This window comes from Styela clava, chromosome 4 (genome assembly GCF_964204865.1).
Source record: "Styela clava chromosome 4, kaStyClav1.hap1.2, whole genome shotgun sequence".
NCBI classification, from domain to species: domain Eukaryota; kingdom Metazoa; phylum Chordata; class Ascidiacea; order Stolidobranchia; family Styelidae; genus Styela; species Styela clava.
In genome coordinates this window covers 20,430,472-20,446,490 of record NC_135253.1, presented here as the reverse complement: position 1 = coordinate 20,446,490, position 16,019 = coordinate 20,430,472, and the positions used below count along the sequence as shown (strand labels likewise).

At 33.0% G+C, this 16,019-nt stretch overlaps 1 protein-coding gene across 1 annotated transcript in view; it reads left to right on the top strand.

Moving 5' to 3' along the window:
• LOC120326601 (uncharacterized) overlaps positions 1–16,019 on the top strand; it is a 144,184-nt gene that overhangs the window by 93,660 nt on the left and 34,505 nt on the right. The window contains exons 97-119 of the mRNA XM_078111542.1: positions 397–473; positions 970–1,093; positions 1,705–1,859; positions 2,369–2,578; positions 3,631–3,765; positions 4,252–4,374; positions 4,961–5,159; positions 5,668–5,888; positions 6,529–6,675; positions 7,232–7,443; positions 8,272–8,434; positions 8,946–9,065; positions 9,923–10,047; positions 10,507–10,714; positions 11,177–11,356; positions 11,968–12,081; positions 12,454–12,573; positions 13,009–13,140; positions 13,626–13,859; positions 14,211–14,318; positions 14,747–14,896; positions 15,218–15,310; positions 15,848–15,923. Of these exons, the coding sequence (XP_077967668.1) occupies positions 397–473; positions 970–1,093; positions 1,705–1,859; positions 2,369–2,578; positions 3,631–3,765; positions 4,252–4,374; positions 4,961–5,159; positions 5,668–5,888; positions 6,529–6,675; positions 7,232–7,443; positions 8,272–8,434; positions 8,946–9,065; positions 9,923–10,047; positions 10,507–10,714; positions 11,177–11,356; positions 11,968–12,081; positions 12,454–12,573; positions 13,009–13,140; positions 13,626–13,859; positions 14,211–14,318; positions 14,747–14,896; positions 15,218–15,310; positions 15,848–15,923 (3,426 nt within the window). The remainder of the gene's footprint in view (positions 1–396; positions 474–969; positions 1,094–1,704; positions 1,860–2,368; positions 2,579–3,630; positions 3,766–4,251; positions 4,375–4,960; positions 5,160–5,667; positions 5,889–6,528; positions 6,676–7,231; positions 7,444–8,271; positions 8,435–8,945; positions 9,066–9,922; positions 10,048–10,506; positions 10,715–11,176; positions 11,357–11,967; positions 12,082–12,453; positions 12,574–13,008; positions 13,141–13,625; positions 13,860–14,210; positions 14,319–14,746; positions 14,897–15,217; positions 15,311–15,847; positions 15,924–16,019) is intronic.

Below are 16,019 nucleotides of genomic sequence, written 5' to 3'. Positions count from 1 at the left end.
AAGCACTAATCACATTTGCGAATATTTTTTAGCATCTTTTGTGCTGCAAAATGCCAACTTATAGGGCTTCTAAAACACTCTTATCAAAGGTTTTGCTGCAAATCAACAAATGTAGATAATGATATTCACTCTTACCTGAAATGTTAGTTAAAACATGGCTAAAATATATATACGGTTTTACCTATTGTAGTAATTAAAACGAGTATTTATTGTCATGACTCATATTCAAATATAGATTTGAAGCCTTTTTATTGAAGCTCACTTGAGCTGCTGAACACTTTTAAAACACTGTTACTCAACTTTTCTATTAAGTGCTTCATAACGTATGTAGCAAGTTATATCTACTTTTAACTGATATATAGTAATTAGTTGAACTTGCTTTATTTTGTTTTCTAGCAACATATCATGCAGTGGTTATTATGATTGTGTCTGCCCATTATTAGCTGAAACAACTGCTGGCATTTGTGAACCTGGTGAGTGGATGAACTGTTGTTTCAAACGTTGCAAAATATTTATGGCATGTTTCACAATTTTATATTATACTAGTTCCGAGAGAAAGAGCTCTTATACATACATAGCTATTATATTTAAAAAGATAGGAATATTCTAGGTAGTGTATTTCATCTTGGGTAATGTGGGAAGCACAGGTTGTTAAGCCAGTATTTCTTGTTTGTTACATCAACAAAACTTAATTTGGAATGTATAAGATTTCTATTTTGCCAGCAGAAATGAAATATAGGATTAAAACATCTTGCTAGATCTTAAGTGTATTTAAAATTAAATAATATCTTATATCTTTTAAATCTCTCCTTTTCACTCTCTCTCTCTCTCCAGATAAAGCCTGGTTACTTATTTCTATAAATTCTAAATTCTGATTTCTTACACCAATGTTACTTTTTTGTTACATAAAAATGCCAATATCTATGGAAATTTTTGAATAATCTTATTTGTTTTTCTTCTGTTTCCAAGGTTACTACTGTCCATCTGGAACTGACAAACCCATTCCATGTGATGCAGGATGGTATTGCCCTAACTATGGGTTGGATACACCATTTGCTAAATGTAATGCAGGATACTTTTGCCTGGCTGGAAGGTAATTTTATGTTGATTTTTTAAAAAGGATAAGCAGTTCCGCCATGAAAAATCACTGATAGTTTAAGCATTTTGATGTGAAATGAATATACATGTTTGAATCCTTAGCATTTTTGATATTCTTCAATTTACACTTCTACATTTGAGTGTCTTCAGTTTGTTCTTTTATTCAACACATCTTGTCATTGTTTGCTTTTATTTATGACTGTTTTCAGTTGCCAAGAGGTTGAATATTATTGGAAATCTTTACTTGTCACGTTTACATTTCAAGTACTCCATTTCTGTTTCAAACCACATGTCATTGTTAAGGTCTGTAACAAACAGGAATAATCTAGTTAACGCCTCCGTATGATGGTTCACATATCCGTTGATGGGTTACGGCTTCTTCCACCATCAAGTCCATGCATCTGACCACAATAACTGGCTATCTAATCCCATACCCGACATGAACTGGTAACCGGACAAGAGGCTGTGGTTCGCCATATGGTTGAGCCATCATATAACTTTCCTCTTCCCTGAGATAAATATAAATCCTATCCTATTTGTTCCAAGACTCTTCCATACATTCACTCATTAACTTGATTAAAATGTTCATAATAATATCTACTACAGTGCCGTGCCAGATCAAAACATTTGCCCAGCAGGCCATTATTGCATTGAAGGAAGTCCTTTTGCATCACCATGTCCACCGGGAAAATTCAGTCCAACTGAAAAGAACCTTGATGCTACATATTGTGAAGATTGTACTCCAGGATTCTATTGTAATGGTATGGAAGGCATTGTGTAGTATTTGTAACATTTAACACCGTTGACGTTAGCATCTTTCTGTTTGCGTAGACAATTAATTGAAATGTGAAATTCTGATTAGGATAAATACTGTGTGTGAATGGTAAAAATCTACATAATGATTGTTTGCTGTAATAAATGTTAAGGTCATGCAAGAAGTTGTTTGTACAAGGAAAGACATGCTCGATTAACCTGATCAACCCACCAACCACAAATGGCTGATTCAATTTTATAGAAAAGAAAATATCTTATAAATTATTACCAACCTAGTTTAAATATGTTAGACATGAACACAATTTTCATTTGATAACACACAAAATATGTCAGAAATACAAATCTAAATTTATTAACATCTATAAACCAATATGCTGTGCAACCAATTAGGGAAAATGATTATGTTTGATTTTTATTATCCGTCTTTTTACTAAATTCCTCCTATGTTCATGTTTTCACGTTTTATGTTTGCTTCAAAACTATTCTATTTTCACAGGCGGAGAAGCAAATGAAACAGCACCATGCCAAGCTGGATATTATTGTCCAGGGGGTGACAGCTCATCAAATTTAGCTTGTTCTAAACACCATAAATGTCCAGAAGGTTCAAGTAATGAAACTGTTTGTAATGTTGCTAAATATCAACCCTCTACAGGACAGCCTGATTGCTTGGACTGCCCTTCTGGGAGAGAATGCGATCCTTATGATGGTATGGCATTATAATTTTGTTTGTTTTAAATACACCTCATTAGGGACAAATATAGGGCGTTCATAAAATCCTAAAAAGTTTTTAAAATTGGAAAAGGAAAGGGAATTTGGAGCTCCAGAAGTATGTCCACCAAGATGGCGCAAAACCTGAATATAGTATGTGTGACAGGTTAGGGTTCAGGTTGCTCCAGGAGCGCCGGAAATTTATCGATACCATATATTTGTTGTTTTGATGTATTAAATAAAGTATAAATACTAAAACAATTACTGATTAAAAAACAACAAGCCTGGTTAAGATATATTGACAATTGACTTCATAACAAAATTGAAATTGTAAAGAAACTTTATGGATACCCATATATGAATTCATTTGTTGAGAAATGGTAAACGATATCACACCAAGTAAATACTTCAATTAAAAGATCTGCTGAAGATATTTAAGCTGAGATTATAAATATATTTGAAATATTGCATCTATCATTGAATTTTGGGTACTCCCGTAGTGTATGTACCAGGTTAGATTTAGGCCATAATTTTATTCCGATTGTCCTTATTTTGTTCTATTACATTCTATTATTATTCTATTATTTTATTCTAACACTGTCTGTGTTAGTCAAGTGAATATAACCTCTGCCCATAAGTTTCAGTTCTTTTATACAACTTGATGTAAAGTAACTAGAAATTATTCACCTCCACATTGGTACATACACTTCTGCAGCACTAATTTTCGTACAATTTGATAAGATGACTTGAAACTTGAGAAAAAATGTACATTCATTCTTCAGTTGTGGCATGAGTTTAACTAGTCAAGGACATAATTTCTATCTCAATGTGATTTGTTACAACGAATTTTTTTTAAGGATTACAGTAATCCCAAATTAAGTATAAAGTATTGTTTAGAAAATAGATGAAAAACTTTATTATAAAAAACATAAAGAACATTAAAATATGAAGCATGGTTTGGTTGGTGTATTGTTTATCTTTATTATAAAATTTTTGAGCTCATTGCATTTAAATTTTTTTTTTTTTCAATTTTAATATGTTTATTTTCAGGCACACTTGATGATGAACCCTGTCCTATGGGATATTATTGTCTCAAGGGAACAATTCCACAGGAATGCCCACTAGGAACTTACAGCAATCTAACCAGTCGCCAATTAGAATCTCAATGCAAGCAATGTCCTGGAGGTAAATAATACATTTTTTAAATACAATAATGCAATTAAAGTATGGTTATAAAATGAATCAGGACTAGGATTACTAACAGTAATGCCGAAATTAACTTGCTTGAAAGGGCTTTCTATTTCTATAGAGCTTTCTATCTTGTTTTTCTTGAGTATTTTTAACCCAGGTCAAAATTTATTTCTTTGTCTTGAGTCACTGTAACCTATAGCTATCATTTTTATTGGCATTAAGTAATAAATTAGCACTTGGATAAATATTACCTTAATTTTTGGGAATATAAAAATCTTGCTATTTTATCATTAAAAAGTAATTTGAACACCATATAATTTTTTATCAAAATAATGGGAAAATAGGTATTTTAGGGTGTTGACACTTTTACCTGCCTTCAGAAATATTGATACATGAGAGGCTATGTCTATTCTTAGAAAAGACTGGTAGCTTTGATTTGCTGAATTGAACAGATTTAAACAGTAACATTTTTTTTTTCAGGGTGGTATTGTGGCGATTCACCTTCTATTCAACCTACTGCGCCGTGTAATGCTGGTTTTTACTGTTATGAAGGAGCGAAAGAACCTGAACCTGTTGATGATAATGTTAACCCTAATATAACAGGTAATCTATTTCTATCACCCAAGATATTTTGAACTTTTGCTTTTGGCATTTATGTTTTTATTGTGAAAGACTCCATCCATGATAAACACAGAGGATTTTTGTTGAAGTGTGTGGCTACTCAGATTGTGAAAAATTGTGATAGGTGGAAAAGAGAATCAAAAATCATTAACTAAAATTTCAATTACAAATTGTAACATTTTGAAAAATGTTTTGGGAGATATTTAATTATTCGATAAGCTAACTCATAAACTATTCTTTTTTAGTTCATAAACCATTCTGAGGAAGCTTATTAATTGTTTTCAGCGAAAAAAAAATTATTCAATGAAAAAATAGATTATTGAGACTTCAGCTTTGGCATTGTAGGTTAGATATCTCAGAAGTTTAACTCAAATATATACATATGTTTATATGCACCCCTTCATTCTACTTTATTCAACTGAATAAATGGAATTTTATGTTTGGAGATATAAGAGCACATAAGCTCAATTGGTTTTAAAATGCTATTCTTTAATATAGTTTATTATCAAATTTGCAGTGATGAACTATTTGCCCTTTCATTTAATCGACTACTTTCACTTTTATTTAGCCTATTACACTGGAAATGATATTTGTCCAGTCGGTCATTACTGTCCTGCTGGTTCAACTCAACCAAAACCATGTAAAGCAGGATCATTTGCTCAAACACCAGGCCAAACCAATGAAACTGGTTGTAGTCCTTGCCCTGCTGGAAAATATTGTGCATCGTCTGGTAGGATAGATGATGATGCTCCAGATTGCAATGCTGGGTAAGTTTGGGAGGTATTGAAAGAGATTGGAAAATTTTATTCCTTCATCAGTGCATAGTTCTATATGAGTGTCTATCAATTCATTGACTATATCTCAAAGTAAGTTTGTTTGTTTCTACAATAAATGATCATATTCATGGTGTATCTAAAGTACATTATATGAATAGATTAGGTTGCATTAGAATTCATCAATATATATATATACTTATTTTATGATTTTATCCACCTCGAAAAGTGTAGTTTTCATTCATTTATTTATGATAGATTTGTCATATCATTTATTTATTACAATGGCTTTTCTTGTCTGCTAAATTGTTTGAATTCAACTTTACAACTTTTTGAAATCCTTCTCCAATAAATTGTTTCCAATTTTGTTTGCGACTGCCAGATGATAATTTTTAGAAGCAGTAAGTTCTTTTTCTACATTCAATGCTTCCAAATTTAAAACTTCTGAAATTTTCTTTCTTCTCATATTTCTACATATCTTTCCAATTTGTTTTATGTTCAGTTTTGTCTGCTATGGAGGAAGTACAACAGCTGAACCAACTGATGGTGTCACAGGAGAGCAATGTCCAAAAGGTTATCATTGCCCACAAGGAACTGTTGTTCCGATTGGATGTGATCCAGGAACTCACAGCCCTAATCTTGGAGCTGCAAATTGTACAACATGCACAGCAGGAACTCTATGTTCCTCATCTAACACATCTGCAGCTGGTCTATGTGACCCTGGTAAGTTTTGGTATCTTAAAGTTTATGGCATATCTTAATGGGTGATTATGGAAATAGTTGATCAGTTAATTGTTTTATATTCTATGAATTTTGGCTTTCCTGCACCATCAAGTCCATTCGCATATAACAAATAGTTGACTAACTGATTCCATCCCTGACATGAACTGGTAACAGGACGGTTCTTCATAAAAGAATAAGAAAATCCTATTCTAAAGTACTTTACAATACTATATTAGGATGCCTTGAAGATGATTGTTTTATACTCATGTTCAGAAATTGCTCATATTTCTGAGGAAAAACACTCTCACATTTCCACCAGTAATAGAAATAGGTAGAGATTGTAAATCCAATCTTTGTTGGAGATTCTATGACTCTGCTTTGGTTCTCATTATCCCTCATGGAGAATTAACTTGCTTATCTATTTTGACTAACCTCTACCTGGTATCCACATAGCGGACCATCCATTGATTGTTGTATTTCTATTCAGCATCTTGCCGTATACTCATCTTTTGCTTTATCATACTGCTAATTTACTATTTTCTCTGAGAATTTTGCATAATCAGTTAGCTGCATAGAATTACTACTGGCTTACAGACTATTGAAAACAGTATAATGAAACCATATCATATTTTGTTCTCAGGATACTTCTGCCCAGCTGGTGCTTTGGTGGCTGAACCATGTCCAGCTGGAACTTACAGAGATATACCTGGAGGACAAAATAGTGGGGATTGTATTCTTTGTGATCCTGGCAAATATTGTGAAGGTGTCGGAAACCCTACAGCTACAGGTGAGTTTTCCTAAAATAGTCTGCCTCGCAAGCATTTGTCAAAATCATTCATAAAAACAATAAAACAAGAATTCTATAGGTGCGGCAGTGTTGCTCATCATGCTAAGCATTAGGGATACGCTCGCCACCGCACCTCTGATTACTCTGTGTGGCTTCGCAGGTTAAAATCCCATGCAGGGATAGTCAATTACGAAAGGATTGCTCCTCGCCGCCACAGGTGGTTCACGTAATTGCTAGTCGGTTACGGCTTCCTCCACCATCAAGTTCATGCATCCGAAAACAAATACTGTAACTAACTAATCCTATACCTGACATGTAATGGTTATCGGACGAAAGGCAGTGGTTTGCCATATGGTAAGGCCGTCTCATCGACTTTCCTACCCTGGGACGAATATGTATATCGTATCCTATACAATTTATAGATGTAATGTGTTTAACATTTATTTATTCAAGCTGTTGATTCTGTCAACTTACTATCAGTAATTATTTATTTATTTATATGTGAGCACTTAAGATAATTAGAAAATTATTCAAAATATTGTTTTTCCCCCTTAAGGCGATTGTGATGCAGGGTATCTTTGTGAGAGAGGAAGTTACACAAAAACGCCGAATGAAGGTCTTAATACAACAACTGGCTACTACAACGGTAAATGTCCAGTCGGTTCATATTGTACTTCGGGAGTGACTGCACCCACTGATTGTCCATCTGGAAGAATTCGAAACACTACTGGTGCTGGTGCCGAATCTGAATGTCTGCCTTGTGATCCTGTGAGTACATTTTCTTCATTACATTTTCCTTCCAAAGTAATGCTTTTTATTATATGTTGGCACAATGAATGCTCTATCTTGGTAACCACGTGTAAAATCACAGTTATCATTAATTATGCCTCATCATTCCCTTATTTTTCATGTAGATAATGATTTTGAACAAGATCAAATAATTTATGAAAATGTGAAGAAAACTTGTCTTAATTAAGGCTCATGAGTGGTTAGGAAAACTAATGTATTCATAAATTTGATGATGCAAAACATTTAAAAAGTGTGCGTGATTATACTATTTAAAAGTGCTAGTGAAGGTTGTAAGCTTCACCATTCTATTTGCTATAACCTGTATTTAAACATCATTTAGCTCTTAATTCCACCCTTATAACAAATTGGTTGCATTTATAAGAGGCATTTTTTCTCTGAACAATATTGCCTACCTAATTTTTTACCTCATGGGCGAAGTTGTGGTCACAGCGTTTAAATCCGAGCTTTTCATCATAAGACACCAATATAGTTAGATCTAATACTCTAATGACTAGACTATCACACTCTCATAATTGGGTAGTTCCGTAGTGTGTGTACCAGATTAGGGTTAGGCCAGAAATTTATTTTAATTTTCTTTATTTTAGTTCGATTATGAGTTCGGGGACGGTATGTGTTAGCCAAGTGCATATACCCCCAGCTTTTCGTACGTTTACACAACTTGATGTAATTTAGGCTAACAAAATTAATTTCCTCCATATTGGTACATACACTTCTGGAGCACCCATAATTGCACTCCCATAATTTACAAAAGAATTGCTGATTGTTTTCTGTATTTTGTCTTTTTAGGGATACTACTGTGTGAATCCTGGAATATCAATACCTACTGGGCCATGCAATGCAGGTTACTATTGTCCAGGCAACACAACTAACAGTGATCCCAACCAATTTCCTTGCCCATCTGGTCATTTCTGTGAAGTAGGATCAAGCCAGCCAACACCATGTCCAACAGGTTTACTTTGGTGCTTTGTATACTTTTAAATATGAGCAATAATGAACACACAAAGTTTTTATTGTTGTAATCCTATCTATATATTTTACAACGTTTATTGATACTAGTAAAAGTAACTTTAAATAAGACGAAATTTATTTTGTGAAACTTATTGGAAAATGTGAAATTTTCTGACTAGAGGGTAACAATCATTCTGATACTTCCTCAGTGTCTCATGACAATTCAGGAGATAGTCAAGGTTTTCAATTTGTGTTCGTTGCATTTAATTTAGTGCGTTTGGCCATGCTTACAGCAAGTTTGCATGAACTGACTGTTGTGGCTATTGGCATTTGAGTGTTTGCCAATAACTAGACAAATAATTTACTTTTACATTCAAATATTCTTTATTCTCCTAATATTTCAAGCGTATGATTTATATGACTATATATTATTTGTTTTATGTCTTGCAACTTGTTCAATATTCTACTTCATTCTGATCGTATTCATATATGCTACTTTCTCAACATTGCAGGGCAAAATCAGCCTGCAGAAGGAAGTTCTTTATGCGATTTATGTCCAGCTGGTTATTATTGTCAAGAATCAAACACTGGGAAACAAATTGAATGTCCTGCATATCATTTCTGCCCCGAAGGTTTGTGACAATATTTTCTGTCTTTCTAGTAGAGTAGTTCATCAGAATCTGGAGACAGTGAAAGTGACATACATATACTTGGACTCTTTACTTTTTAATGTTCTTATCTCGGGCTATATAATATAGTGATGTTTGGGATTACATTTTTTCATTGCTTTCATCTCCTTTATTAAAAGAGAGTGTATGTATGAAAAAAAATTTATAAACCATACATGGGCAAAGTACGGCCCGCGGGCGAATTCCGACCCATTGGGTAATTCAATCTGGCCCGCCTGATGCTGCTACAACCAAACCGAAATCAAATTTTGATGTTTTAGCTAAAATAGCACAAGGAGTTTTTTGAGATTGTAGTTAAATTTAGTTTTGGCGCGAAGCATATTGTTTTCCACCTTTGCTTTGAAACACTGTAAACATTGTTATTAAAATGTTACTTTTTACGGCACACTTACATGGCTCACCAGTCTAGGTGGGCAAAATTTTTTGCCTCTGGTTTAAAAACCTTGCCCCACCCCTGGTATAAACCCATTGTGTTTTTGTGGAGAATTAGATTTTTTTTTTTGAATAGGACCTTAGACAAGGCCAACCCCTCATGTGTAGGACAAGATTTTAAAATAACTGCAATTGTTTTGTATGGCATGGTCCTAACTCAATTTATTACACTTTGTTTAATATAGCAAGTATAACAAATCTTGAAAATATTTAACCAATAGCCACGGCATAATAGACAGATTGAACTTATCAATATGACTTGAGTGATATCCTTTATTGAAAAGAGAATAAGATTTGTGAATACATATTATTAGTTACAACTTAATCATATGAAAAATGTTACTTGAATCCATCATTTTAATCAACAGGAACACCTAACCCTATTCTATGTCCAAATGGAACTTACACACTTTCAACTGATTCAAAATTGGAAGAGTCTGCAGCATGTTACCCATGTGATACTGGCAAGTTTTGCACTGGAGGTCAAATTCAGGTTGGATTTAAAATTATGTATTTAAACTATGTAGTATTATGTATTTCATTGATATGTATTTGTAAGGTATATGTATCAAAGTGTACGAATTGGGATAAATGTGTTCGTGAAGTGTGGGACAAGTCGGGGGCAATTGAGACACTCCATTTATTAAGAGACCCTATATACAAATAATATGTTTTAAAGCACCTGGAATTTTTCTAGTTCATTTTGTTTACAATGCAAATTGCTATGCAGGTACACTAATTTCTAAGAATCATTTAAGACAGTGACTAGGATGAAGCATCCATTTATGCATAGGGATCAATTATGTTCAGAAAAAGTGGATTCGATTTAATCATATAAGAGTCATTTTTTAATAAATACTTTGTTCTTAGCTGTTTGAGGTTTTGAAAGCTTGTGTGTTATGTTACAGTGGTACATACATCATAGTACATGTCGTTTACTGTTAATTTACAGGGAGACTGTAACGAAGGTTATTTCTGTTTATCTCGGGCATTTGCACCAGTTTCGGATGGAGAAGTCGTGAATAAAACATTTAATGTCGATCAGGCTCCTTGTCCGGAGTTCACAACTTGTGCTGGACAATGTCCAGCTGGCTTTTATTGTGGAGTTGGAACTAAAGATCCTTTACCATGCCCTGAAAATACACTCAGAGACACACCAGGTAGGTGACATGATTCAGTCTTAAAATATTCTTTCAAGAATTATGTGATTGCTTGATGGCATTTTGCAGTGAGTTCAAAACTGGGTATTGCTTGAACAAGCCCATGTATTGCATTTAATCACTAATGCACTATGGATAAATAAAAATGTTAAATTTTCCTAAGATCCTAGAATGTTTTTTTTTTGAGTGATTAATCATGTAACTTAATGCACTTATAAAGATTTTTGTCAAGCTTCATTTTATCCCTGTTCCTTTATCCTTCCCATAAGTATGTAATTTAGATATGTAATGATTACGTCTATTTTAGGGGGACATTTTTTTGTTTACTCAATACATTCTTATTTGACTATTCATGTAGCCAAAGTTATGTACTGATTCTTATGGATAGTAAACATGTATAAGATAAAATTCATCTCACTAGTCTTCTCATAGAAATTCTCACCAAAACTATTTTTCTTATAGGTGCAAGCACAATAAATGAATGTGAATTCTGTCCTCCTGGAAAATGGTGCCATGAAGGTGACCCCATCGCTGACCCGTGTCCTGTTGGTCATTTCTGTGCTGCTCTCAATACTACATGTCCAGGAGGTGCACCAAGTGGTCCACAGCCATGTCCATCTTACACATATAGAGATATTGAAGGTATGTTCATCTTATCAAATATAGAACAACCTCAATGTTTGTTTTCTAGAACTGTTTTTATTGAATACGACGATTTCACCCTGAAACGGGCTATGTACAATCAGAAACTGCCAAGCAAGCGACTACCATGTTTATAAGAATCATAGACTTTCTATTCGTCATTGAATATCCAATTTATTACTCTTACTTTAATATTACTTTACTTTGATATTAAAGTTTTTTGTTTTTTTTATGGTATATTGAAAATCTCTTTATTAGTTTAGGACATACATACTGTTTCATAATAGTAAAATGGGTAATTGCAAAAATGGAAATTCCACTATGTTTGTAGGAAGTTCAGAAATTTCTTGTTATTCTATCTTTATTGTACAGCGTTATTCTCATTTGACTCTGTAACAAAAATTTGAATATTATCAAGTATATAGGTTTGATGATTTTCGTCAATAAACTGGACTAGATTAAAGACTACTTAGGTAATTTCTTCTTCATTTTTGATATTCATTCAAATACCACTTTAATCTAATAAATATTATTGTAATAAATGTGGGAACGAAGAAACAATTATTCATTTATATTTCTCCAATAACTGACTGATATAAATTTTATCTCAGGTGGAAGCAATGAAGCAGATTGCTTCCCTTGTCCTCCAGGTTTCTTATGTAACGATACTGGACTTGCCAACTATTCAAGTACTGCATGCCAAGCTGGATTCTACTGCACAGGAGGTATGAGTTTTATATAACAAGTCTATTTGTACTTGTGTTACGAATTTGGTTCTAAACTCTTGCTCAGTGAAGTTATTTTTTCTAATGCTCTTTTTAGCTAGTTTACTATGAATTGTTTGAGCCTCAGTCTTCATCTTTGCACATCAATCTTATATTAATCAGTATATGTTTCAACTTTGGTGTTATGGTAATTTACTGCAACAGATTAAATTAATGCTATGCTATGTCTACCGTGGCTTGATTCACTGTCACATTATTTTGTTCCCAAATTATGTTAATTTTGGCGATATGCTTTTACTAATGCAAAATGTATCAATTTTTTTGTGTACCATTATTCAATATATTCCTCTTACAATACAATTTTTAATCTAGGTGGACAGGCTCCTGAAATGTGCCCTGGTGGAAAGCAGATGCCAGATATTGGAGCAACATCTTTATCTGATTGTGATGATTGTACGGGAGGTTATTATTGCCCTGATCCTGCTGTTACAGGTATTGTAGAATACTATCAATCAATTGCTAATTAGAACCACCTAGTATATTTAAAAATTGTAGCTGAACAGTCGCATTGTATGTTATATGGATTAGCTTTCACAGATCGAATAGTTCCTATGCTTCTTTGAATGCTAGTTTTTAACATCCCTAATGTCATGGCTTCAAAAATGTTCCATTTTTGGACCTAATTTTCAATATTCACCTATTCATCATTTTTTGTCACACTGCAATTTTCAATTCTATCAGTGAAAGCTAAGTATACCTTTGCCTGAATGTGATGTCCGATTTAGCTATGACACAAATTCTTTAAGATTTGTCAAAAATTGATCATGGTAAATTTTAGCAATAGAAAATGTTGATTTCTATAAAATATCACAAACTGTTTCATTGTACATAACTTTTATTTTTATAAATTTTTTTATTTTATTCCAGGTCAACCAAATGTTTATGGACGTCCATGTGCTGCCGGAGAGGTTTGTCCTCCGGGCTCAGTCAACCCATCACCATGTCCTGGTGGATACTACTGTGTTGAAACCACTGCTGTGGCTACAATCTGTCCAAAAGGTGTGTGCTCAAATGATACTTACCGTAATATGTCAAAAGCATGCTAGAGCCTGTTGTTAAAATGGGTCTTTCGAAAGATTGATAGTAATAAAGATCAACTATTATTTCAAAAAGAATATTGAACATATAGCTATATTGGAGGTGAAAAGACAAATGGAATTAACAAGCAATTTTATTAGTGAGGCTTCATTAGGCCATGTCACTGAGGCGAAATTTACTGCCTTGAGATTTAAAATTTACATCAATTTTAATTCTTCTCTATGCTTGTAGAATACTATTGTCTAGAAAATTGTTCTCATAAATGATCTTAAAAAAAATCCCGTTTTTTACCAAGATAGATAGTTTTGAAGTTGAAGATTTTTATTGATAAATAAAGTTAAGTTTTTGGGCAACTTCGTTATGTAAAATAGGGTGTATATGAAGCACTGATTTTTATAACTTTACATATATTTTAATAATATTCTAGTTCTTCTGCTTGCTTCTAGGTTATTATTGTCCAGAAAATTCATCAACAATCACAATTTGCGAATATCCCAACTACTGCCCTCAAGGATCACCACAAGAATGGCCATGTGATATAGGATGGCAACCTCTGAATGTAACTGGCCTAAGAGACAGTTTGGGGAAAGCTTGCAGTATTTGTCCAACAGGAACATATAGAAACTCATCTGAAGATAGCAAATGTATGCCATGCCCTGCTGGTTATTTCTGCCCTGAAGGTTAGATCATTAATACTTTTATTTCTTTTCTTATTAAATAGTTTCCTAAGTTTATGCATCTAAGCCAAACGTAGTATGAATAGCTGCTCAAGTTCAAATTTTTAAAGTTGTATGCTAGAGATTTATTTGTCCTCAATTAAGATGAATTTTTTAAATATCAATGTTCAATTGAAAATGTATGATTTAATTTTTCAACAAAACATACATACTCAGTACAATCTTTGACATTCTGTGTTATGAACAGTAAATGTGGAATTTTTGACTTAAATAAACAAAACATTAGGCTAATATTGTCCATCATTTGCTTTGCAACTCTCTTGTGACCAAACTATTTTTTTTCATTTAACACAGGCACAGGAAACTACCAGCCAAATGTATGTCCAATTGGACATTATTGCCCAGAAGGGGGTGTGACTTCGACGGGGAGTGTAACTGGTTCACCAATACCTTGCCCAACAGGTAAAGAAGAGAAAATTATTTATAAAAAATATTATATTTTCTGATATAAAGTTGGTTATTTAATATATAAACTGAATTTGAAAATGAAAATAGTTACTACGATGAATTAGGTCGCTGTTTCTGACTTTTTTAAAGTTGAATATTTTTAAATTTTCTTTGGATGGTTTGGCTTGTGTAAATTTTTCAAAAGACAAAATGAATCTTGGCAATCATCCATGTTTTCAATTATTTATATATTCATTGAATCATTAGATAGTTGGAATTTGGTTCAGAATTTAAATTGTGTTATGGCATAAACTTTTTTGCAACAAACATATATAGGTAGATTTTGTTTCTGTTAAGAATGTTATCTCTTCATATCTTTTTGAGTTTTTCCAAACACAAATTTTTGAAATATATCATTTAATACCATCTATCTTTATGCGTAGGTACCTATGGTCAACAACAAGGTGCTGCATTCTCTGTATGTCAGCTGTGTCCTTCTGGCACTTTTAATCATTTGGTAGGACAGAGAGCCTGTTTCCCCTGTGGAAGTTCTGCCACATCCAGAGAAGGAGCTGCAGCTTGTACATGTCTAGGTAAGTTTACCTTTTCACTTTTTTCTTCCATTTAGTCATATTAAGGTATCTCCTGGTTTATTAAAGTATTTCCATTAAATTCACATGGTGTTTTGAAAATGAATTGAGTTTCAAAGAAGATACATTTTAGCAGTAGTGCATATGCAGATCTTTTTAAAGATTCATTGGTTTCAATAGTTTTGTTTGTTGAACCACAAACTCAACTTTCTGACTTTTATTTGTTCTCACCACTCCTGTGTAGCAATGATAGATTATTTTTTATATCCTCAGTGTTAGTGTCTGATGATGACACGAATGGAATATAATCAATTCTTCTTTCAGGTGAAAATCGTGCATTCCAACAAAGTGATGGATCTTGTGTTTGCTTGGATGGATACATCTATTATAACGAAGCTGATTCTGTTGATGCTGACGGTAATATTTTAAGAGGATTTTTCTTGATATATTTCTGCTGTGAATATTAGTATATATATTTATCCATAAAGTATAAAGGTATTTATCGATGCCATATATTGTTTTGGTCCTCACATATGTATTAAATTAAGTGCAAATACTTAAACAGTTACTGATTAAATACAACAAACCTGGTTAAGATATATTGAGAACTGACTTCATATTTCAATTTGAAATTGTAAAGGGACTTTATGAACACCCTGTATATACATCAAACTCAAGTTTTGTTCTCTTAAAGGAAAGAAATATAAAATATACATATAATTATCATTCATGTTAGTATATAAATGTGCACTGAAAGCAAATTTATCACATTACATTTTGACTTTTTAGACAAGCCGTCTTAAATGCATTTTGCTTGAGCCTTCTGTTATAAATTTTAGGCTTTTTTATATATTTTCAACATGTATGTATTTATCTCGCTTTTAAGGGTGATTTTTGTATGACTAAGCAGACTCTTGTGCACAAGATATAGGATTTTCAATTCTTTTATTGCAGGTAACTCTGACTTGTCTTGTCAACCCAAAGTCGACACCAGATGTGCAACAGGAGAAATACGATTGGCCACTGACAGGTTGGTTTAAATGATGCAACTGAACTATGAATCTCAATGTATTTTATTTGATATAATTTTTCAATGTATCTTATGTCTATATGCTCATTTGTAGTA